Source organism: Cydia pomonella, chromosome 8 (genome assembly GCF_033807575.1).
Source record: "Cydia pomonella isolate Wapato2018A chromosome 8, ilCydPomo1, whole genome shotgun sequence".
Lineage (NCBI taxonomy): Eukaryota > Metazoa > Arthropoda > Insecta > Lepidoptera > Tortricidae > Cydia > Cydia pomonella.
Genome location: NC_084710.1, coordinates 18,923,395 through 18,946,998, shown reverse-complemented (window position 1 = coordinate 18,946,998; position 23,604 = coordinate 18,923,395). Strand labels below are relative to the sequence as shown.

Below are 23,604 nucleotides of genomic sequence, written 5' to 3'. Positions count from 1 at the left end.
AGGAACATAAATAATATAAACACCATATGTAATCGTAAGCAACGTAAACAAAACAAACTTAACCTGGGGGCCTACCGGGAAAATCGAAATTCGCAAATTGCGGGAATCTTTCTCTTTTACTAAGACGTAATTAGCGTGACAGAGAAAAATGCCCGCAATTGACGAACTTCGATTTTCGCGGTAGGCCTCCTGATTACCTCAATGTTTGACATATGTCATTTTTTTTTTAATTTATTATGAGCATTGGCAACTAGGGCATCAGCTCAAACATGAAATACAAAAGGAAAATAAGTACATTGCTAATAATTAATACACATAACAATGATTGACATATGACATCCACAGTCCACAGGTCGCAAATAGGGTTGTTTCCAATTTTTTGAAACGCTTGTATTACGTTCTATATTAACTAAAAGTTGCCCTAAAAATCAACTTTTATACTAAAAACGGCTTTAAATATGTTAAATTAACAAAATATATTTTAACAGATGCTTTCGCGTCCAAAACGCTCTTTGATAATTGTGTGACGTCACAGTTTACGGTTTGACACATAACTACATACACACGTAGAAGATACGAACTGTCAACTGACATTTGTCATTTGTTGTTTATCGCCTAACTGTCAACAGTGTCAATCCGAGAGTTGTGACGTCATCAGAATCTTCAATGACGTTTCGGGTTTGGTCACGTGACGTGTGCCAAAAGATATTTTAAGTTCAATATTTACAAAATTATGGTCATTACAGGTTCCCTAAAAGTAGTTTAACATGTTCTTATAATCCAAAAGAATTTATTGGGATACAATTCTGCCCTAAGATTTGTAGATGGAAACAACCCTATTGCAAACAGTAATCTCCATAACAGACGGGCGTACATGTGGATGACTGGATGGATGGAGGACGTGATGTATGTCGGTCTGGTCAAATATCTCTTTCTCGCTTAGCTGCCTACTTAACTGACGTACGGCGATCCATTTTTATCATGATCCAACAAGCCTTGTTTCGGTGAAAGGCTCCGATCTGGGGGCCTACCGCGAAAACCGAAATTCGCAAATTGTGGGGATCTTTCTCTTTTACTCTCACTAACACGTAATTAGAGTGACAGAGAAAAATGCCCGCAATTGACGAATTTCGATTTTCCCGGTAGCCGCCCTAGTATGCCCGTCTGTTAAAGGTTTGACCAATAGATCAACAACATTACGTTTTGGAACATAGCTGTATCAACGTCAATTCATGTCAGCTGTTTTTAGCTACAGCGTGTCCGTTGTTTTTGATTTAGTAAAACATAACTGAGAAAAAATAATTTGTTTCGATTGAAATTAAACAAAAATGATCTACATAGTTGTGAAACCTAAATGTATTGGTTTAAAAGTGTTCACGTCAATGAAAGCGTGAGTATACTATGGCCGAGACAGAATTTGCAGATTCCCAAATAATTGTAGAAAATGTAGGGTTCTTGGCCAATTGCTTTGATTTCTCGTTCCAAATTCAGAACACCGTAGAAGTGGTCAAAGAGTATGTTTCAGAGGAGGAAAAGAAGCCAACGCATATACGAGATAATTTTAACAAGAAGGTAAACAATACTGTGCGCAATTCTTCGGTTATCATCGATACTAGTATATACAATGAAACTAAGATAACACAATGTTCGCAAAAGCAACTAATGAACAGAAATCTTAAGGATTGGGGTTTACCGGCAGAAATTGCTAAGAAATATGAGCAAAAAGGTATCACTGAGATGTTCGAATGGCAAGTAACATGTTTAGGTAACGCTAAAGTTCTTTTGGATTGTTGTAACCTCGTGTATTCAGCGCCAACGTCGGCGGGGAAGACTCTCGTAGCGGAGATACTGACCATCAAAACTGTTCTGGAGAGACAAAAGAAGGTAATCATTATTTTACCATTTGTATCCATAGTGAGAGAAAAAATGTTTTATCTGCAAGACATATTATCCAGCTCTGGGATAAGAGTGGAAGGTTTCATGGGCTCACAGTCGCCTCCAGGTGGGCTCCAAGCCGTCCATGTTGCTATTTGTACTATAGAGAAAGCAAATAGTTTGATCAACAGGTTGCTAGATGATGGCAACATTTCAGACCTGGGGGCTGTCATTGTTGATGAACTGCATTTGTTAGGAGATCCTCACAGAGGTTATATATTAGAGCTTCTCCTGACCAAAATCAAATATGTTACATCTAAGATGGAAGGTGCGCAGATTCAAATTGTTGGCATGTCCGCTACATTGCCCAACCTCGAAGTGTTGGCGACCTGGCTTGATGCAGAATTATTTGTTACTCAATTCAGACCAATTCCTTTAGACGAATTTTGTCTAGTCAATAATAAGTATTATGATAAACAGGGGAATTTTGTAAGCACTATAAAAAATTCTACCTCAATTGCTGAATCAGACAATGTCCTGAAAATTTGCCTAGAAACAATTAGGGAAGGATGTTCTATCCTAATTTTTTGCATGACTAAGAACAGATGTGAGAACGTGGCTCAAAATATTGCATCATCCTTCTTCAAACTTGGGTGCTCAGGGAATGAAATTGGTGTTATATTGAGACAACAATTAAAAACTGAAAACATTGCTGAAGTATTAGAACAGCTGAAAAATTGCCCTGTAGGATTAGATCAAGTACTTAAGAATACAATATCATTTGGTGTTGCATATCACCATGCAGGACTAACTTTTGATGAGCGAGACATCATAGAAGGAGCATTCAAGTCTGGGGCGATACGGGTCTTGGTGGCTACTTCTACTTTAAGTTCTGGAGTCAATTTGCCTGCTAGAAAAGTTATTATAAGGACACCAGTATTCCAAAGGCAGCCAATTAATATATTAACATATAAACAAATGATTGGAAGAGCTGGTAGAATGGGTAGAGACACTAAAGGAGAGAGTATATTGGTGTGCACTGACAATGAGAAAAAAATTGGTTTTGAATTAATGATGGGAGCTTTAGACCCTGTGGAAAGTTGTATTGAAAGTGAGGACAAATACATGAGAGCCATATTAGAAATGATAGCGAGTCAAGTCGCTTGTACGAAAGCTGAACTAGATTTATATTCACAGTGTACTTTGCTCTATACTCAACAGAAAATAACACCCTCTCAAAACATACTTTTACAGAACACTTTAGAGGAATTAAAGAAGTTTGAACTGGTAAGACTTCAAAATGAAGGAGATGACATTAAGTATGTAGCTACACCGTTGGGGAAAGCTTGTCTATCATCATCAATGGCGCCTAATGATGGCTTATCTTTATTCTGTGAGCTGCAGAAGGCCCGCCAATGTCTTGTTTTGGAAACTGACTTGCACCTGATTTACTTGGTGACTCCATACAGTGTCAGCAGCCAATGGGCAGATATAGATTGGTTGCATTTGCTAACACTCTGGGAAACTTTGACAAAAGCCATGAAGAGAGTTGGAGAGCTGGTGGGAGTGCAGGAAAGCTTTATAATTAGATGCTTGAGAGGAGCAAATAAATTCAACAGTGCCTACAATAAATTAAATATTCATAAAAGGTATGATTCTGTATGTGTTATATGTAATCTCTATTAACCAATTTTTGGGTTTATTTTGCTGTTTTTTATGCAATATTTCTGATATTAAACAATATTGATTAACTTTATTGTTAAATGTGTTGGGCAGGCTAACTACTGGCATCAATTATCATATGATCGGTACTGACTTAGACCTCGCAAAGTGATCATGTGGATGAGTCTTCACTCCTTCGTATTAGTTAAGTACGCGCATCAGGCTGGCCTCCGTCCGACCGTCTAGTATAAAAGTTTTTACTTAAACTTGACTTCAAGTTGATAGGGTTTTACTTTGTACTTTCTGACTCGTATTTATACCTATTAAAGGTGTAATTTAGTTTTATTTGTTTAAAAGGTTTTACACGGCTCTAGCATTGCAAGACTTGGTAAATGAAGTGCCGCTATCTGAAGTCGCCAGCAAGTTTCAATGCGCGCGAGGATTCTTGCAGAGTCTACAGCAATCGGCCGCTACGTTTGCAGGTACCTAATGAACTTTAAGAAATATGATAAAGTGTATCTTTGGCCACACTGTTAACTGGCAATTCGACCTTTTTGCAAAGACATAAGGTGCACTGGTGGTCTATTAAGAGTGTTGCTGGTCTTTCAGTATTCAAAATGTTGGGTTATTTGGTATCTAGTAAAAATTACCACAACTGTCATCTTCAAACTTGTTTGGAAGGTACCTAGTAGTCGAGATTTAAGAACGAGTATTTTTTTTTTATTACAGATAAATCACAATTACAGAATATTTGATCAAAAAGTATCGTTAAACCACAATGGTTTGTCTCGATACATATGAAAGTATCATACAGAATGATAATATTAAAATTTATGTACATTTATTTTGTTTATTTATGTGAATCTTGTAATAAATTGCGTTTAGTCCGCCTTAGATACGCTACTTCGTTTATTTTTGTACTTTAGGAATGGTAACAGCATTTTGTCATCAACTTGGGTGGAAAAACATGGAAATGCTCATTTCACAATTTCAAGATCGTTTACATTTTGGAATCCACTCAGAGTTACTGGAGCTAATGAAGTTACCTTCTCTAAACGGCATGCGAGCTAGGAGTCTTTTCGATGTTGGTTTTGAAACCATATCCAGCATCGCTACAGCAGAACCAAATGTTATCGAAAATGCACTTTATAAAGCTCTGCCGTTTCAAAGTGAAAAGGAAAGGGAAGGCGATGACAGCGATGATACAAGAAAACGCAATAAAATGAAGAATATATGGATAACTGGCTGTTGTGGTATGACGACTATGGAAGCAGCTGAAAACCTTATTTCAGAAGCTAGAAGGTTTTTAGAACTTGACATAGGTGGAGAAATTAAATGGGAAAATAAAAACGCTAATACCAATACGGAACATAATAAAAGTTCGACAATGGATCAAGTTGTAAATAAAGAATTAGAAAAAAATAAATCAAATGATTCAGAGAGAAGCATGCATACGAATGTTAATAAAAATAAGGCCACTGTAGAAAATGTAAAAGCATATGAAATGAATAAATACAAAACAGATACCTCGACTAAGAAAACAGATGACAATATTGATAGTGATTGTATACTTGATAGCCCAGCAAGTGGCAATTTATACATGTCAGCTAAAAGTAAATCGGATATCTCATTAAATAAAAACAATCACACTAGTATGTATACATCGAAGACTAATATAAATTCTACAATCAATACGCAAAATGAACTAAGTAATAAAATAAATCTTGCGATAAATGAAAATACTATAGTCAAATCTAGTCCAATAATTAGTGATCTAGTCCATAGTTATAAAATAAATCAAGATGATGATATTATTTGGGATACAATGAATTTTACTGATATCCCAATTGAAAATATAACAAAATTACGTACGTCTGAGAAAATGTTTTCTCCAGACATAAGTTTTGGAGAGGCTGATGATAAAATAGAGAAAGTAAATGCCGAATTAACATCAAATAAACCTACCTCTAAAAATAATAGCATGTTTTCTGATGGAGATAATTCAAATCTCTTTGAAGAGAGTTTACCACTAGATACAATACCAACAAAATTAATTGAAGGCTGCGATATATTGGATCAATCACCAAAAACAGATTTCCAAGATAAAACTTCAAATGATGTTCAAATAAATACAGAATCAATGTTAAACGCGTTTAAGTCTACTATAATAGACGTTGAAGATGACGAAAATATAAAATTAATATACGAAGAAGATAAAATATGTTACGATTTGAACGATGACGTAATTGGAAATACTCTAAATATTGAAGACACTTGTATTAAAACTCATTTCATTAGCCCTTTGAAACGCAGTGCAGATAACGCTAACAAGAAGAATTGTAGTCGTCAGTCTGCTAAGAAAATGAAACTAGGCCATCAATTAGAAAAAACATCGACAATAGAACATAAGCAAAATCAGTCCTGCATTTGTCTAAGTAAGTTTAGTATACAAATCAAAGACACTAGTTTAAAGTGCGCTGTCTTGAAGGGGAAAGATATCAACTTAAACCTTCATATTATTGAAAAAGTTGAAAATGCAGCTATATTTTTCGACATTAATAACAGAACCTTACCATCAAATGAACCAATAGGCAGCAATATAGTAAGAAATCAGCCTAAACTAACAATCAAACACACAGAAGACAAACAAGCAGAAATACCAATAGTGAAATCTATCGCCATATGTACGGATGAAGACAATTGTATATTCATAGATGTAAACTCTTTGAATGGCGATTATTTGCTTTTGAGGAATAAATTACGTAGTTGGTTTGTCAATACCGAGTTAAATTTGAAGATATTATGTTTGAAAACCACTTATAAATATGTGAAGCAGTTTTTCGACGCGGATATCGCAGGCTCGTGTACGGATATTTATTTAGCCGAATGGTTGATTGACAGTGACGAAAAGATCCCAAGCATCGTATTTTTGGTAAGAACCTATTTATCTTTATATATTTACGTTTTCTTACATTATTGTTTAGAATCTATCTGAAGATCTGGCATCTTTTCGCAGATGTCTGACGCTATTTCCTTTGCATACATCAAGATGTGTTTTCACACTCTAATGTAACAACTATTGTGTACCATGGTTTCGCAATAAAGATTTCTATTCTATTCTAAAGATAAAAACTCAACCAATTTGTAAGTTTTTCGTTTATTTTATAGATGAAAAAATACTGTGAACTAGATTTCTCAACGACATCCTTTAGGATTGGCAACCGAGTGAAGAAATTCAAAAATTTGGATGCGACCGAGGAGTTGTGTGTCAAAGCGTGGTGCGTGCGGAAGATCGCCTGCATTCAAAGTTCACATTTGCTAAAATTATATAATAATATACAAAATATTATAAGTAAGTAGTGTTTTAAATACTGTGTGATATTTCAAATCTTTCATTTCCATCAATCGCAATGAAATAAATTAGATATATATATTTTTACGACATCCAGCCTCGCCCCTAATGTAAAACAGCAGTTATTGGTCTAAATTGACACCAATCTAATTTTATGTCGTTGTCGGTACGTGGTTGATGCTGTGAATGGTTAAAATCACGTATTAAATGTAATTATTATTGCATCCTTAAGCCTGTTAACAGCGCCTCAGCCAAAATACCTGAAACAGATCGTAGCTAACTTTTTAACACTGGTTCGCTTTCGCGCATAATTGCGCGTTATATTTTTTATCAATGTGACACTAAATTAACGTTTTTTGCGTGATTTTTGTATGAAACAAAGTTTTTCTATCAATTTAGCACAAACGAATATTCGAAAGTAGATAGATGCGCACATATTTATGTAGGTAGTAATAGTGTGTAATGGTAATGACAATGACTTCATAAAACGCAATTGTTTTTTTGTATGGAAAGCGAACCACCTTAAATACCTGCCATGAGGCTATATGATCAATTTTGTTGAAGATCACTGCGAACTAAGAGTGATTTCTCCGTCTTAATTGACCGAGCGTTAGCGAAGGTCTCCGCTTCAGCTTGGGCAAAAAAGCTTTCGTATGTCCAGATGTTCTCATCTACAGATCGCAATTCTAAACCGATTTCCAAGAAATTTTGTGAGCAGGGTCATTCATTCAGTAAATAGATTTCTTGTCAATTTGTTTTTGGTTTTTTCAATACAGCGGAGCTATACTTTTTTCAGTTTCAGCTTAAGCTATGCTCGAGAGCTTTACAGCTCACAGAACGACTACCTAGTCTAAGCTTTTATTTACTTCAAATCTGTATATGAATAGTTGCATGTCTACGTATAGGTGCATTTTCTCATCACATGGGATTATTCCGCAGACATCGAAATTCAAATCGCTAAGATCCTGGCGAGCTGCGAGTATTATGGGGTGACTGTGGATAAGGAGCTCGCCTCACGGCTTTTAATAGATGTGAAAAATTCGCAAGATACCCTGCAGAAGAAAGCTTATAAATTATGCGGATATCATTTCAACTTTAACTCGTCGAAGGATGTCGCAAAAGTAGGTACTATTGTACTCGTATGTATGTGTATGTTTATCTTTTAACGTAAACCGAATAGTGGCAAATGTTTAAAAGTATTTGTCTATCTTTCAAATAGTAGTTTTTGGTCTGAAAGGTGGCTAGATCGAGAGTACCCATTTGTGAAAGTCGGTTTAAATGTTTGATGATCCTCAGGTCTCTCCTAGGTTTGATCTAACATGAGTACCTGCCACGGGCCAGATCGATTCCAAATTTGATATGAAAAACTACTACATAGGTACTATATACTGCAGCTGTTTTAGAAACTAAACAAACGACTTATGTTTTCATTGCATAACTCAACTAAAATGATCGAGCTCCGTAGTCCGTTGTTCTCCGAGTCGAATAAGTTTTAGCCTTTTGTTTAGTTCATGGTTCATTTGTTCCGTGTTGTGGTGGTAAGCTCCACGATGCGTTTATGTAAAATATATTAGTCACCGTGAGTCCTTCCGGCATCAATGTATAAATGAGTGCAAGCGAAATGCCACGTATCATAAAGTCCATAATAGATGAATTCCTAAAAGGAATATGCACAAAAAAAAAAACTGGCAACATAATTAATAACATGCGTCCAAATATCAAATAGTACCATTATATCAGAAGCAGTAAAAAAAAACATTTATTCAGAATAAATATAACCCATTTTACAAAACAACTCTTCTGCCAAACTGCAGGACAGTTTGTTGGCAGAGGTACTCCCTTAGCTAAATGGCTAGTTACTTGTTTAGTACATCTTATTGCTTATGTTTAAGATGATGATTTTGCTTAAGAGAAACATCACCAACTGTTAAAGGATAACTTTTTTGCAGGTTCTAGGTATATACAGAGGGCGTAAAGTCAGTACGAAAAAGGGCGTGTTATGTTCGCATAACAGCTCCATTTCGAGTATCGTCATTTATTGGAGAAAGCTAAATAGTATCCTTACCAAGACCTTGTATCCTCTGACGGAGCGAGCTTGCATTTACAGCGATGGGAACAGGTGAGATGGCTGTAGGATTTAGCTAAATGTCACCTGGCTTATAATTTTAGCAAAAACAATGTTAATCACATCTAAGTATAAAATCACTACTAAGAACTCTAAGAAGCTGCAATAAAATTGGCAGCCGAAGTCATATTATAAAGCTAATTACATGTGCTAATAGTAATAACAGGCAAAAGTGAAAGAGGTGGCATAATGACTAAGTTGCAGAGAAACTGACCCCTCCTATATAGAAGCTTGTTTATTTGTGTATACGCTGATCTTATATATTCTTAATATTAAATTATCTACGCAGGATAACTCCATCTTATACCATGCATACTTGCTCGGGGCGAATTAGCATGCACGAACCAAACCTCCAGAGTGTGCCGAGGACCTTCACGATTCCGATGTCATACCTTTCTGAGGAGGCGACCGAAGAGGTACTTTTAATAATAGTCATGTAGTATATATATACTGGCCCTGTATCCTAAACGCTGTCCATGCCGAATGTTTCGTCACGAAATAAAATACAACATAAGATAAGATAATAAATATTTATTAGCACATAAAAGTTATATATTGCATACAAAACGATTTTCTGTGGGTAATGTACAATGGCATACAGAGGAAAAGAAACAATACTAGTTTTTGAATTGTAGGTAGTGGAATTCAACTGCCGCAACATATTCCGCGCCTCGCCTGGCCACGTGTTGGTGTCGGCGGACTACTGCCAGCTCGAGCTCAGGATTCTGACGCACTACTGCCAGGATGAGGTGCTCATCGGCATCATGAGGTCCGGCGTGGACGTGTTCAAGGCCGTCGCGGCCAGCTGGGGACAAGTTCCCGAGGAACAAGTAAGAGTCATTCAAGTAGTATATTACTGCCAGCTCGAGCTCAGGATTCTGACGCACTACTGCCAGGATGAGATGCTCATCGGCATCATGACTATCATGAGGTCCAGCGTGGACGTGTTCAAGGCCGTCGCGGCCAGTTGGGGACAAATTCCCGAGGAACAAGCAAGAGTCATTCAAGTAGTATATTACTGCCAGCTCGAGCTCAGGATTCTGACGCACTTCTGCCAGGATGAGGTGCTCATCGGCATCATGAGGTCCGGCGTGAACTTGTTGAAAGCCGTCGCGGCCAGCTGGGGACTAGTGTCTGAAGAACAAGTAAGTATTCATAATCTTTAACGTAAAACAACCGACTTCTTAAGTTTTCCCACAAACATGTATCTACAAAGACATGATAACTATCGTCTGGCCTAGTGGGTAGTGACTAGTGAGTGTAGTGACCCTGCCTATGAAGCCAATGGCCCCGGGTTCGCATCCCAGTAAGGGCAGATATTTGTTTCTGAGTCATGGGTATTTTTTATGTACCCTAGTACCCATAGTAGAAGCGTTGTTTAGGTCGATCTGTGTAAGATTTTCCCCAAATATTTATTTAATTATTATGAAATTTTTCACTATTTTCGAAAAGGGCTGATACTCTTTAAACTGCTGGACAGATTTTTGTCAAACATAGCCAAGAACCACTGCAAGGTAACTCGCTTTCAAGTAAAAAAAAACGTCCATACGTTTGAAAGCTACTATGCCACAGACATTGGCGTCAAACTTATAACACCTTTTTTGCGTCGGGGGTTAAAAGCGGGGTTACTTTGAATTTAAATAAAAAAAAGTTTGCCTACTCTTGTGTGTATTATGTGCTGATTCCACTGCTTAAGTCATCAACTTATACATTCTGATAAAAAGGTTTCTTGCATTAGGGGAAAGGTACACAGTTAGAAGGCAGCCTATTCCAAGCCGCTATTTGAACGAAGCTTTATATCGCTATTGCACAGCCGTGCTAACTCCCTCATAATCGCCTCTTTCACTCGTTCATGGCTATATTCTCATAGCTCAACGAGCGCGTCGCTCCGCTTATTTTTACTTCATACCATACTAGGTATAGTGTATTTTTCCGACTGAACGAAGTGAGGAAGTATTGTCAACTAAAATGACCCACTGTATCCTTTTTCCCATGTTTAAGTTAGAATTTTACGAATGAATAGAATGACGTATCGGACGCTCCGTCCCGGCCCCGGCCCGGTCTAGCGTGAGGCGTGAGTCATCCTTAATACTCTTGCCCGCTTAAGCCTCTAGTGCATACAAAACCACATATATCATAAAGTTCAAATTGAAACTTTTTTGTGGCCCCTATAGAATATTTGTTAAGCTGGTTTTACTGTATGAGTAAGTTTACGATTAACGGGCAGTGTATTTTACTTGCAATCACGTGAGCACTTTACTATCGTCAGTTAATGTAAGGTTCAAATTATGATAGACATAGGATTTCATAGCCTAGCCGAAGCTGGTTTAAGAATGAAAACTCTTAAGCTGTTTATAGTATAGTCGTTAGATTTGTAGCTGGCCCCCAACGGCTTATCCTTTGTCTATTGTTAAATAAAACGGCGCATGCTACTATACCTGCAAAAAAAGGACCCGGTCACTTTAACCGGTTATTTAATCACAACTCCTATGGTAATTGAAATAAGATTCAAAATGAACAAATGGAAAAATAATTTGCGAGTTCTTGTATGGTCCCTATATGGTTACTGAGTGCCGGCGAGTCGAACGCTACCGAACCAGCCTCCTCCATGTGTCCTCGATATGCGTAACAAAGGCGCGTTATCGGAGAGCACACCTACACTGGTTTTTTGAGCGTTAGACTAGCCCGCGCTCAGGTGCCAATTCAAATTATACGACCCTTTTTTTGCAGGTAGTGGCACGCGCCGTTTTAGTTAACAATAGACAAAGGATAAGCCGTTGGGGGCCAGCTACAAATCTAACGACTATACTATAAACAGCTTAAGAGTTTTCATTCTTAAACCAGCTTCGGCTAGGCTATGAAATCCTATGTCTATCATAATTTGAACCTTATTATATTATAATTATGAATATTTCGCGAATTAATTACTCCTGACATTATCATGATTTATTATTATTTTTACTTAGTCCTATTGAATGACATGTACGTACCCCTTTATTTTAAAATGCATAACTCCCATACATACCTAACCTTAGAATAATCAGTTTTAGCATGTAAATAAGTATTTTAGAGTATATTTTATAATTGTATTTGCATGTATTTATACGTGAAATCAAATAAATGTTCTGATTCTGAAGCGCGAAGCGCGACTGAAGCGTCTTAGTTTCAGCTTTGGCAAGAATGCATACGTATGTCTGTCCGGCTGCACGTTTGCTCTCATCTACTTGTCGCATTTCTCAACCGTTCTCATGATATTTGAGCAGTTTTGATTTTTTTATGGATTCTTATTTAGATGTTTTAATATGGCGGAGCTGGAAGTTCGAAAGGTCTACCTACAGCCAAAGATAATTTATAAATAGAGGTGGATTGTCAAGGAAAATTTTGTAGTCACAGTAAATTTACTCATTAAAAAAATGATTAAATCTTTTAGAACGCCATTTGGCTTTGATCCTTATTCTTTCACTGGTATGTGTTAAATTTGTTAAATATCAAAAGGTGGCGCCATCTAATAGAGCGTAGGCCTAAGGCATGGCGGCATCGTTGCCACTACTTAGTATATGTGTTTGAAAAGAAATGGCACTTTAAACAATTAAGGCTTGCCATCACTGAAATAGCCTTTTGTTCGTCTTGCGTCGGCGTCGTGCTCCGAATGTATCTGCTTGATAAAGAAAGTTCGCGGGCTAATTTGGGACCTTGCCAGCTTTGTTTGTGGGTTAGTGCTTTCCTGTGATTCTGTCTGTACTACCTCTAAGCACTAGGTATATTAAGTGGTAAAGCTTTTATTTAACCTGCCCTGTTAATTAGGTATGTAATATGTAGTTTGGGTCATGGAAACTAACTCGAACCACTTTCTCACGTTTGAATTTGCTCAAATATAGTAGTTATACTTAAGGAAGAACAATGACGATGTAATATTCTGATGACATCGAGTTGATCTGATGTGATGATAGAGACCAAAGGTGGCCATTGGAATTATGAATATTTAAAGAAAAGTAGATACAATGTGCGAGAAAGCTTTTATCAAAAATGTCGGTTTATTCATGGGTATTTACCCCGATCTCTGTATTTAATGTTTTAAATTTCTAGCTACTGAGCACTTTACAGAAAAGTAATCCGTACCTCATAGCTTTTAGTAAGTATAACGCCCAACTATCAATCCGTCCAAGCACTTAACAAACAATTTCCTTATTTCAATCGATTTCCTCGCTAGGTTTGCTACGAGTAACATAATTTAAAGGCGTTGACTTAACGCCTTGTAGGTAGGTAACACTCGTTTCTGGAACCCTAGACAACGCTTTTTATTAATGCACAATAATCATATTTATATAAACATACTAATACAAGAACACCCCTTAAGTGTTTTCAATTTTGGAATAATTGGAAATAGTATTTAATGATTTTATTTTAGGTATCAATATTAGCACGAAGAGAATTATCAACAACGTTGCCCTCTTGTAAAACAAATAAGTATTGCTTAAAACCTCCCATTCAGACTAGTTAATTGTTGACGTCGGTATCTCTTAATTATCCAAAATAATACGTAGCCGAACTGCACAGTCGTTAGTTGTCGACTAATGACCCCAGATTAGCCTAATTACCTAATATGTTTGTACTGTAAAATGACTGCCGCAAAACATAAATAACAAGCGGATGTTGCTATTGGTAGGCCTGAAAACGGGCAAGTTATTTCCGCACATTTAATCTCGTAATGCTCAGTGTAATTTACATATGCACATACACATGTACATATTCGTTGCAACGTAATTAGAACGTTTCATTGACCAAATAACGAAGATTTCTTTGTTTTATTGCTTTTTCAAACTAGCCCCCGCCGAGTTTCTTGCCGGTCCATATTGGGATACCCTCCTCCAATTGAGGAGGGATTTAAATCTTCTCGGGTCAGAGGTGTAGGGTTAGAGCCGGTGTAGCTTAATTTGACGTTCATAAGCGCATTGTAATATGCCTACATACTTGAATAATAAAATCTTTATCTTTAACGAAATTCATCCCAAGTTACTAATACAAAAAGGTTCAAATTAAAATAAGATAATTTTGTACGGTGCCTTTTGACGTCAAAAGGATATACGTAAGTTTTTTTATTTATTTATTAAATTTCCAATTAATTTTCAAAAATTCGCAAAGTTCCATGTTTACTTACTGCTAAAGTCATAAATGGCTTAATTAAAGCAAGGGTTCGGACTTGTTAAACTAATGTATATAACAAAGCAAATATATGTTTATAAAATATAGTCGTAAAATAAGTAACTTTTTTAATTGATTTAGAGTTGGATAGGTATAAATCTTGTATGTGTTTCGGAAAGCTATTTATTATTTTCGTAAGTATGAAATTATTAGTTCTCGTTCCGTGGACATTATTATATGATGGTAGTATGAATCTAGGTGCATTAGGGATACTTCTTAATCTATTGTTTCTGTAATATTCATTCACAGTACAACACTCATGTTTATCCCTACTTATTAGAAATACGAAAGTAAATCTGTCTGTCTGTTACCTCTTCACGCTTAAACCGCTGAACCGATTTTTATTAAATTTGGTATGGATGGAGATAATTTGTGGCCCGGGGACATCGGATAGTTTTCATCATCATCATCATTTCACGCAGACGTCCAGACGAAGTCGCGGGCAGAAGGTTCACAAGTGAAATGTATAGAAGTATTTTGTTTTTTTACACTAATCTAAGCGTTTGTCACTGTTGTGTTCAATTTTAATCTTATGCATACATGTTTAAGTATATTCCCGCCTTCCCTTTGTATTATGTCTGTCCTACCAGTCGCTTATTAAACTCGTAGATCACACGTCTTTCTGATTTAGTAAAATGCAAAAACCACAATTTGTCAAAGTGAACCTTATTACAACCATCAGTCATAAATAACTTAGCCAGCTGTTTCCTACTTTCCTCCCTCGGAACGTGAAAGCAGTTTGATTCCGATGTGCAAAACACGCTGTTTATCGAAATAAGTAAACATTGAATGTAAGAAAACTAAAAGTTATCTCAACGTTGCCATGCAAATGTGCGTCTATAGATTAAGGTTTTAAAGTTTTTGCGGCTCTGGTTTTGCATTTTAAATGGGTCTTGTAGTTTTAAAGCCCGCCTTTTGCAAGTTCTTTGCCAAGTAGATTACTGTACAAGTTTGGCGCCATTATAGTAACGGCACCAATCATGAGACATTGAAGAGAAAATTTAGAGTATTGTTGATATTTCACCGATTCCTGTCTTTCTACCGCTTTGCACGTTATGAGTTAAATGTCCTAGTCGTCTTTTATGTTTTCGACGTGTTTATTGAAAGGTACTGCAATTGGTTTCAATATAATTAACATATAAAAACAGTTTTTTTTTCTTCAGTTATGGGCAGTATGACGCCATTTATTTAAAAAAAAAACATAAATGAAACGTCACACTTAAGCAGCACTATGATTCTTGTCTATGGTAATGCCAGTGTTTAAAAACTGATATGAAATATTATTTTACAGAATTTATATGTCCCCTTATTGGTGTTGGTGCCACGTCCGTTATAGGGGTGTTTACTATAAAATCGCTTGCCCATTGCGAGAGTGTCGATCACTCAAGATAACCAGTATAAGCGCTTTCTGCTTATGCATAATTGTGTTATGTGTGAGGCTTCTTTGGTTCCCCTAAGAACTAGAGCAGCGCGTCGCGCGCGCTTTTGTGGTCAATAGGAATACGGACCTTGTTCTCTGTTGCGAAAATATGGAAATTAAATATTATACATTTACAAATTAACATGACCGCGTACTCAATCAATCAAACGAGGGTGGGCTAATTGGCTTATTTGAGCCATAAGGGCAAGCGGTATGTCACTGGAGAGGTTATTCTAAGTTGTAAAACTTTTACTATGGCAGGTAGTCCTAAACTTTGTGTGAAAAAAGTTATTTCCGCAAAAAGCAGTGTGAGTTGAAACGTGACTATATACTTAAAAAACGTTCGATACTAAGTTCCTGTGTCGCAGATCATGAAGGTTTTGTTATTGTCGATGATTTTGTGTCACAATATTTAAGTTTCTTATGTTTTTTTTTTTATCATATTTTTTTTTATACAGTGATTTGACAAGTCTCGCTATACAAAAAAATGGAGTATATAAAAATACCTTTCCGATAGTATGTCGCTTATTCTTATTGGTTCATAGGCCAGTGTCCTCCTTTATTTAGAACGCTGATTATTTCTGAGTAAACTGACGCGGATCCTGGACGGTTATGAGCTCCGTTATTGCTATTTTGGTTACGAACCCTAAAAATGTGGTTAATTGCCAACTCACTGTATTTCACTTCCCAGCAAACAACGGAAACCACGGTTAGGCTTTGTGTTAACATCAAAGGAGGCTCTTACAGATCCAATTAATTAAAAAGCTATTGAAATTCTTTTGTTTTGCTGATTGGCCGTTTTATTACGCCGAACCGTGTTCCGAACATTATGAGATTAAGAGGAAAGTGGGTGACCGCTTCTCCATATAAACGTAGTCCCCATTTTACTTTCTTTTCCTTTGATATTTATACTATGGAAAAACTTCACATATTTTGATGTATATTGTATTTAATGAAAACTTGATATTGCGAGGGTTTCCAGGCACACGGGTTAAACAAACTTTGCTATCGAGTGAAACACAAAATTTTCACCTAACGTAAAACGTTACAAATCCAAATAAACATTAGGTATTACATTTTTATCATTCAAAATCATAATTAAAAAATCAATACTACTTGTCAGCATTAAGAAATAACTCATGCATCAACTTACTTTGCCCTTAGATAAAATTCAAATTGGTCACCTTTACGAACTGGCAATGGTGGTAAAAAAAAGTGGTTTGCCACTCAATTCATTCGTTTACCATTTTCGTACTTGAACGTTGCCTAACCTGTATTTTTATTCAGGTGGACGACGACCTTCGTCAAAAAGCCAAGCAGCTCTGCTACGGTATCATCTACGGCATGGGGAACAAAACACTGGCTCAAACGCTAGACGTAGGAGAGATGGAAGCGGCCGTGTTCATGGACTCCTTCCACAAAACTTATCCTGCCATAAAGGTCTATACACAGAGAGTTATAGAAGACTGTAGGAGGAATGGGTACATAGAGACGCTCATGAAGCGAAGGAGATACCTGCCCGATATAAACTGCGGTGTGGCTTCTAAGAGAAGTAAGTCTTATTCATTGTTCAGTCATCTATAGGGTAAGTCGGGATTTCCCGACTACGGCAAAGCCAAAAGTTCTAGTATGCACATTGCATTTTCCCATCATGCCAACACACAATTATACATTCATCCCGCTCTGAATTATTCAACATTTTTCAAGCACATACAGTAAATATAAATATACATCAATTTCCGGATGTTTCATTTTCTGCGGTTATGTTACCAAGTTGAGATAAAAAGTATTATGACGGTTGTGAGAATAATAATGTCTTTGCTATTCAACAGTTAAATGATATGCTATATTATAAAATATTTGTAACAAGTAGGTATATGATCGTAATTTTATTCTAAATACTGTAGTGATGTAAACTGGCCGGGAACCATATAGCTTCGCCTTTACAGGTCTTCTGTGCCATTCGACACAATTTTCAAATACAATAAAAATCTCTTGTGACCAGGTGCGGCGGAGCGTCAAGCGATCAACACCACTATCCAAGGCTCAGCAGCCGACATAGCAAAAGCCGCCATGTGTGCCATCGACACCAAAATATCCTCCCAAACACACAAACCACGTCTAATACTTCAAATGCATGACGAACTTATATACGAAGTACCTGAAGCTAGCAAATCTTCCTTTATGAAGGTTTTGAAAGAAGTTATGGAGCATAGTGTGAAGTTAAGAGTACCGCTGCCTGTTAAAGTTAAGAGTGGATATACCTGGGGCAAATTGGAAGAAATTAAGCTATGAACATCATATCGTCACTGATATCTAGTCAATTCTCATCAGCTCAGTTATTACAGATAGTTTAGCGCCTTACGGTATGCACGATGAACTCGTATACGGAGTACATACCTGAAGACAGCAAAGCATCATTTGTTAAGGTTTTGGAGTATAGTGTGACGTTTAGAGTCTTTGCCTGCTAACATGAAGAGTGGGTACATATGTAGAAGTCAATTTCCTCAGGCATTACGAGACAATTTATAAAATACCTAGAAGTCCCATAGATCTAGATGCAAAAGAGAAAATGTAGTAAAAGATCTGTCTTTAGGGGGTTGTGCGTGAAGTTAACTAAAACTAAAACAATAGTGGAGCGCAGATAGCTTTACTCAACGTGAATACATATAAGAAGTGCCGAAAATGTGATATATTTATTTTGCAGTTTTGTCGCCTTCAGGTAAGTGAAATTTTCATCATCTAAGCGACCATATACTGCGTATGTAATAGTGCCTAATGGAGCGATATTTACCTATTGATTTTGTCTATGAATTAATGCATTGATGATGTAAATAAGTTGTCGGTTGTTTTCATTATACCATTACCCCGACCCTAAAGTTCGTCTGAACTCGTGGAGAGTAGTGTGGTGCCGTTATCGGCAGTTTTCCCAGATGGAAATATTCTCTACTCGAGGGAATATACAGGAATTTTGTTTTGTCTAACGTTAAAATAATAGCTTTCAAAGGTTTCCCTTACCCGTGGACTTAAGTTTTTTTGTTTTATTGTTATGGTTACATTTCTTGAATCACTCTTTATTGTGATAGTGATGTCATGATGTGTATTAAAAACTTTTTTAACAAACTGTGCGAAATCAATGTGGAGAAGACCGTAAAAAAAATTAAATGCTTGAAATAGTACCTATCTAATTATTTGTAATATTTAAATAATTATGTTCCATAAATAAATGTCAAGTTAAAACTCAATAGTAAAAGTGTTCTTATAATAATAAAAAGAGAAACAAAACATGAGACAAATATTTATAACCATTTTTTTGTTTGTTGTATCTAAATTGACTTGCCAATGAAATATTTCGTAAACGAAAAATATTTTTCAACTATTATCTATCTATCCTATCTATCTCTGTATTGTCAAAATAAGAAACGGGAAATATTCTCGAAATATCCCAAAGGCAAGGCAAGTCAGCACAAAGGCACGAACTAGATAAAGCCCGGAGTTCGTAAGTAAACAGCGCTGAATGAAATATTACCGCTACAAGTTGTGGTCGGTTTGGGCATAGTTTTGGGTTCAGAATTAATAGAGCAATTATTCATATAATGTGCTGGGTCACGAAAATAATCAGTTTTGCTTATTGGTCTGCGAGTATTTAAATAAAAAGTGGCTATTTTCCAACTATGCTACTAAGAGATCAACCAAAATCGCGAAAATAAAATTGGCTACTTCACACATTGTGGCTAATGAAATGTCAATGTTTTCCCATTGGTTCCTAGTAAAAGTTGCTCAGTAATTAGCTTAGGGGGCGTCCATTAATCGCGTCATATTGTATAGGGGGGGGAGGGGGTCAGCAAAAAATCACCAATGATCACCACAGGGGACGGGGGGGTATGGACACGTATCACGTGTATTTTTTTTTTCATCTGTGCTATACTGTATTATAGTCAATAAAATAAAAATAATAGTTTTCCGCCCTTATTATCCTTCACGTGTACTTAGATTCATTTGTTAGAAAACTGTTCTTTAGTTATCGAAAAAAATACACGTCATATTGGATGGGGGGGGGGGGTCCTGAAAATATCACCAAAGATCACCATGGAGGAGGGGGGGGGTCTAAAACAAGCCAAAAACGTATGACGCGATTAATGGACGCCCCCTTATATAGATATTTACATCGCGAAATACGGCTCATCATCATCATAATTAAGTCCGCCATTTGTACATTATTGTATATATTTTGTGCAATAAAGTTTAAATAGATAAATAAATAATTTAAGCCTGGCATAATATAAGTCTATTTTTTAGCCTGGCTTTTGTCGGTGGAGTAGACGCCACTTTTCGCGTTCCTCGGCCAAGTTATTTTGGTCCGTGTAAGGCATTTGCTTTTTTTTTAGTTGTGGTATATATAATATATCATATAGCTTGCTCGTGACTTTCCTCTTCCTCTTCTAGCTTCTCGCATAACTCGTCAGATCCCTCTGCTGTATTATTAGGTATTTTATACAAAAAATATACTGCTATGGCATGCAGGGTAATGATATACAACTGTAAATGAATGAAAACTGGACACATTTTCGTGTTTTTATTCTATCGAGTCAACTTTTACATTTAGGGTTTTGGTTGAAGTCTGCCCTTGAAATATAGTTAGGTAGTTTAGTTTCTGTGTGAAATTTTTCATGGTATTTGCTCTTGATTAAAACGTGTAAAAATCAATATAGAAACTACAATTTTGCGTTAGCCCCCTCTTAACTTAAAAATAAAAAAGGGGAAATAATCGAAAAAAATATCCGTAGGTCATAATGTTCGTCAAGTGCGAGTCGTTACTAAAGTCATAATAAAATGCCGAAAATTGGTACAATTTGGACGAAGAAAAATGGTAGAATGGAATAGTTTCTGTACCTAGACCAATCGATCGATTGACGTCGACTGTTCATTGTTCACACCAATCGATCGATTATCGATCGATTGGTGTGGTAACACCCTAAATGGGCGTCACAAAAAGGTATACGTTATTCAGAGGAAAACCCTTTCTATCCATCTTGTACCTTCAATAATTTCGGGTTTCCTCTTCTTAATCTTCCACTTAAGTACTAAAACACTCGTACCTAATATACCTACTCGAAATAAGTTAACGTTTCCGAAAAACGTTAATTATTTAAGAACCACTGATAAAAAATCATATTCGCGGAATGCAAAGTAAATTTAGATGTGAGAGATTTACCATCAAATAAATATTTCAATTTCCTTTACTGCATTATAAATGGCCTCTCATCCTCAGTGATGCGTGAAGTATGGCGGGGCCACAGATGACTTTCCTTCAAAGACGACTGGCGGTTATTTGACACAAGATTCTGTTCGCAACTTCTGCGTGAAATGATGATGATGATTTATTGAAAAACTATCCTATGTTCTTCCCCGGGCTTCAAACCATCTCCATACCAAATTTCATTTAAATCAGTTGCGGTTTAAGCGTTAAGAGGTAACAGACAGACAGACTGAGTTACTTTAGCAGTATTAGTAGGGAGTTTCGCTCCCACTTAGTACGAGAAAAGATTTTTTTACGTCCTGCATTTTTGATGGAATTAATTTTGTTATGACAATTAATTTGAGGGTTTTTGACAGTCCAACTGAAAACTGAAACAATGTTTTAGGTTCATATTGGTAGTTTGCAAAGAACTATTGATTATAATTAGGCGACGAGACGTTAAGAGTCCTTATTCCTACAGACGAGCGTATTTTGTAAAATTCTTCCTTTTTCATTCAAGATTACGACGTAACTATTAGTATTTATTCAAAAACTGGTAACGTACTTAAATAATCGTTTCCTAAACTAGCGGCTCCAACAGTTCAAATTTTCATTTTCTCTTTTAAACCTCTTTTTTAATGAGTTTTTTTGGGAGTCTTTTCCAAATTTTCCAGTGAGATGTGGCGTTTCGGTTCTCAATTTTGCTGTAAACAAGAATCATTTGGTACATGAATGACTACAATTTGATTCAACATATCTCGTACGAGGGGCTGGAATGATGAACAATCGAAGATTCATTTGAAAAAACTGATAAAATACCTTCCGAGTTTTCTTCATTTTTTTGACGAAAACAGGGTTTTATTATATTTTTTTTCCGCAAATTGTACGCATATTTTGCTTTAAAAATAATATTATAGCAAACTGTAACTTTATGTTAACCTATAAAAAAAAATCGTAACTATGGGACCTACATTGCCGTAAATTTATATTTTTTTAAAACGTATAAATCACGCAGCAGCGACGCCCCGCTCTCAGTCCGCGCGGAGCGCGCTTAGAGGACGGACCTGTGCTCGATTGTCAGGCATTCGTTGCGATCGTAATCAGCTACGGAGTTCCGAGAAGTGCTATATACTGCGATTAGAAAATCTTAATAAAAGTTCATTTTTTACAGTATGCCTAACAGACTCGCTTATTGATGGATTTTCAGTGTTACTTTTTTTTAATACTAAGTCGGTGGCAAACAAGCATACGGCCCGCATATGTACGCCTGCAACTCCAGAGGAGTTACATGCGCGTTGCCGACCCTAACCCCCTCCCGCCCCTCGTTGAGCTCTGGCAACCTTACTCACCGGCAGGAACACAACACTATGAGTAAGGTCTAGTGTTATTTGGCTGCGATTTTCTGAAAAACTCATTTTCACTTGAAATTACGTTAGGGTTTGCATTATTATTTTTGACCCGGATGAAGTCCAAGTTCTCATGATGGAGTCAGGAGTTGGTCACTAGAACTCCTAATCTACTAATTATAATCCCATCGTGTTTGGGCTCAAAAGATTTGCCCTGACGAACACCATCGATCTAGATGAGGTCCAGGGTCTCATGATGGAGTCAGGAGTTGGTCACTAGAACTCCTAATCTACTCATTATAATTCCATCGTGTTTGGGCTCAACAGAGTTGCCCTGACGAGCACCTTCAATCTAGATGAGGTCCAGGGTCTCATGATGGAGTCAGGAGCTGGTCACCAGAACTCCTAATCTACTCATCATAACTCCATCGTGTTTGGGTTCAATAGAGTTGCCCTGACGAGCACCATCAATCTAGATGAGGTCCAGGGTCTCATGATGGAGTCAGGAGCTGGTCACCAGAACTCCTAATCTACTCATCATAACTCCATCGTGTTTGGGCTCAATAGATTTGCCCTGATGAACACCATCGATCTAGATGAGGCCCAGGGTCTCATGATGGAGTCAGGAGTTGGTCACCAGAACTCCTAAACTACTCATCATAACCTCATCGTGTTCGGGCTCAATAGATTTGCCCTGACGAGCATCATCAATCTAGATAAAGTCCAGGGTCTCATGATGGAGTCAGGAGTTGGTCACTAGAACTCCTAATCTACTCATTATAATTCCAACGTGTTTGGGCTCAAAAGATTTGCCCTGATGAGCACCATCGATCTAGATGAGGTCCAGGATCTCATGATGGAGTCAGGAGTTGGTCACCAGAACTCCTACTCTACTCATCATAACTCCATCGTGTTTGGGCTCAATAGAGTTGCCCTGACGAGCACCTTCAATCTAGATGAGGTCCAGGGTCTCATGATGGAATCAGGAGCTGGTCACCAGAACTCCTAATCTACTCATCATAACTCCATCGTGTTTGGGTTCAATAGAGTTGCCCTGACGAGCACCATCAATCTAGATGAGGTCCAGGGTCTCATGATGGATTCAGGAGCTGGTCACCAGAACTCCTAATCTACTCATCATAACTCCATCGTGTTTGGGCTCAATAGATTTGCCCTGATGAACACCATCGATCTAGATGAGGCCCAGGGTCTCATGATGGAGTCAGGAGTTGGTCACCAGAACTCCTAATCTACTCATCATAACCTCATCGTGTTCGGGCTCAATAGATTTGCCCTGACGAGCATCATCAATCTAGATAAAGTCCAGGGTCTCATGATGGAGTCAGGAGTTGGTCACTAGAACTCCTAATCTACTCATTATAA

General features: G+C 37.1%; 1 protein-coding gene across 1 annotated transcript; it reads left to right on the top strand.

The window, feature by feature from the left end:
* Nucleotides 1-1,185: 1,185 nt before the first annotated feature.
* Nucleotides 1,186-18,474, top strand: LOC133520771 (DNA polymerase theta). Its single transcript, XM_061855426.1, has 10 exons — nt 1,186-3,524; nt 3,895-4,019; nt 4,464-6,469; nt 6,706-6,889; nt 7,829-8,010; nt 8,839-9,008; nt 9,304-9,430; nt 9,650-9,844; nt 16,924-17,188; nt 17,642-18,474. Exons 1-10 carry the CDS (start codon nt 1,402-1,404, stop codon nt 17,929-17,931), a joined length of 5,667 nt encoding a protein of 1,888 aa, XP_061711410.1. The 5' UTR covers nt 1,186-1,401; the 3' UTR covers nt 17,932-18,474.
* Nucleotides 18,475-23,604: the final 5,130 nt, after the last annotated feature.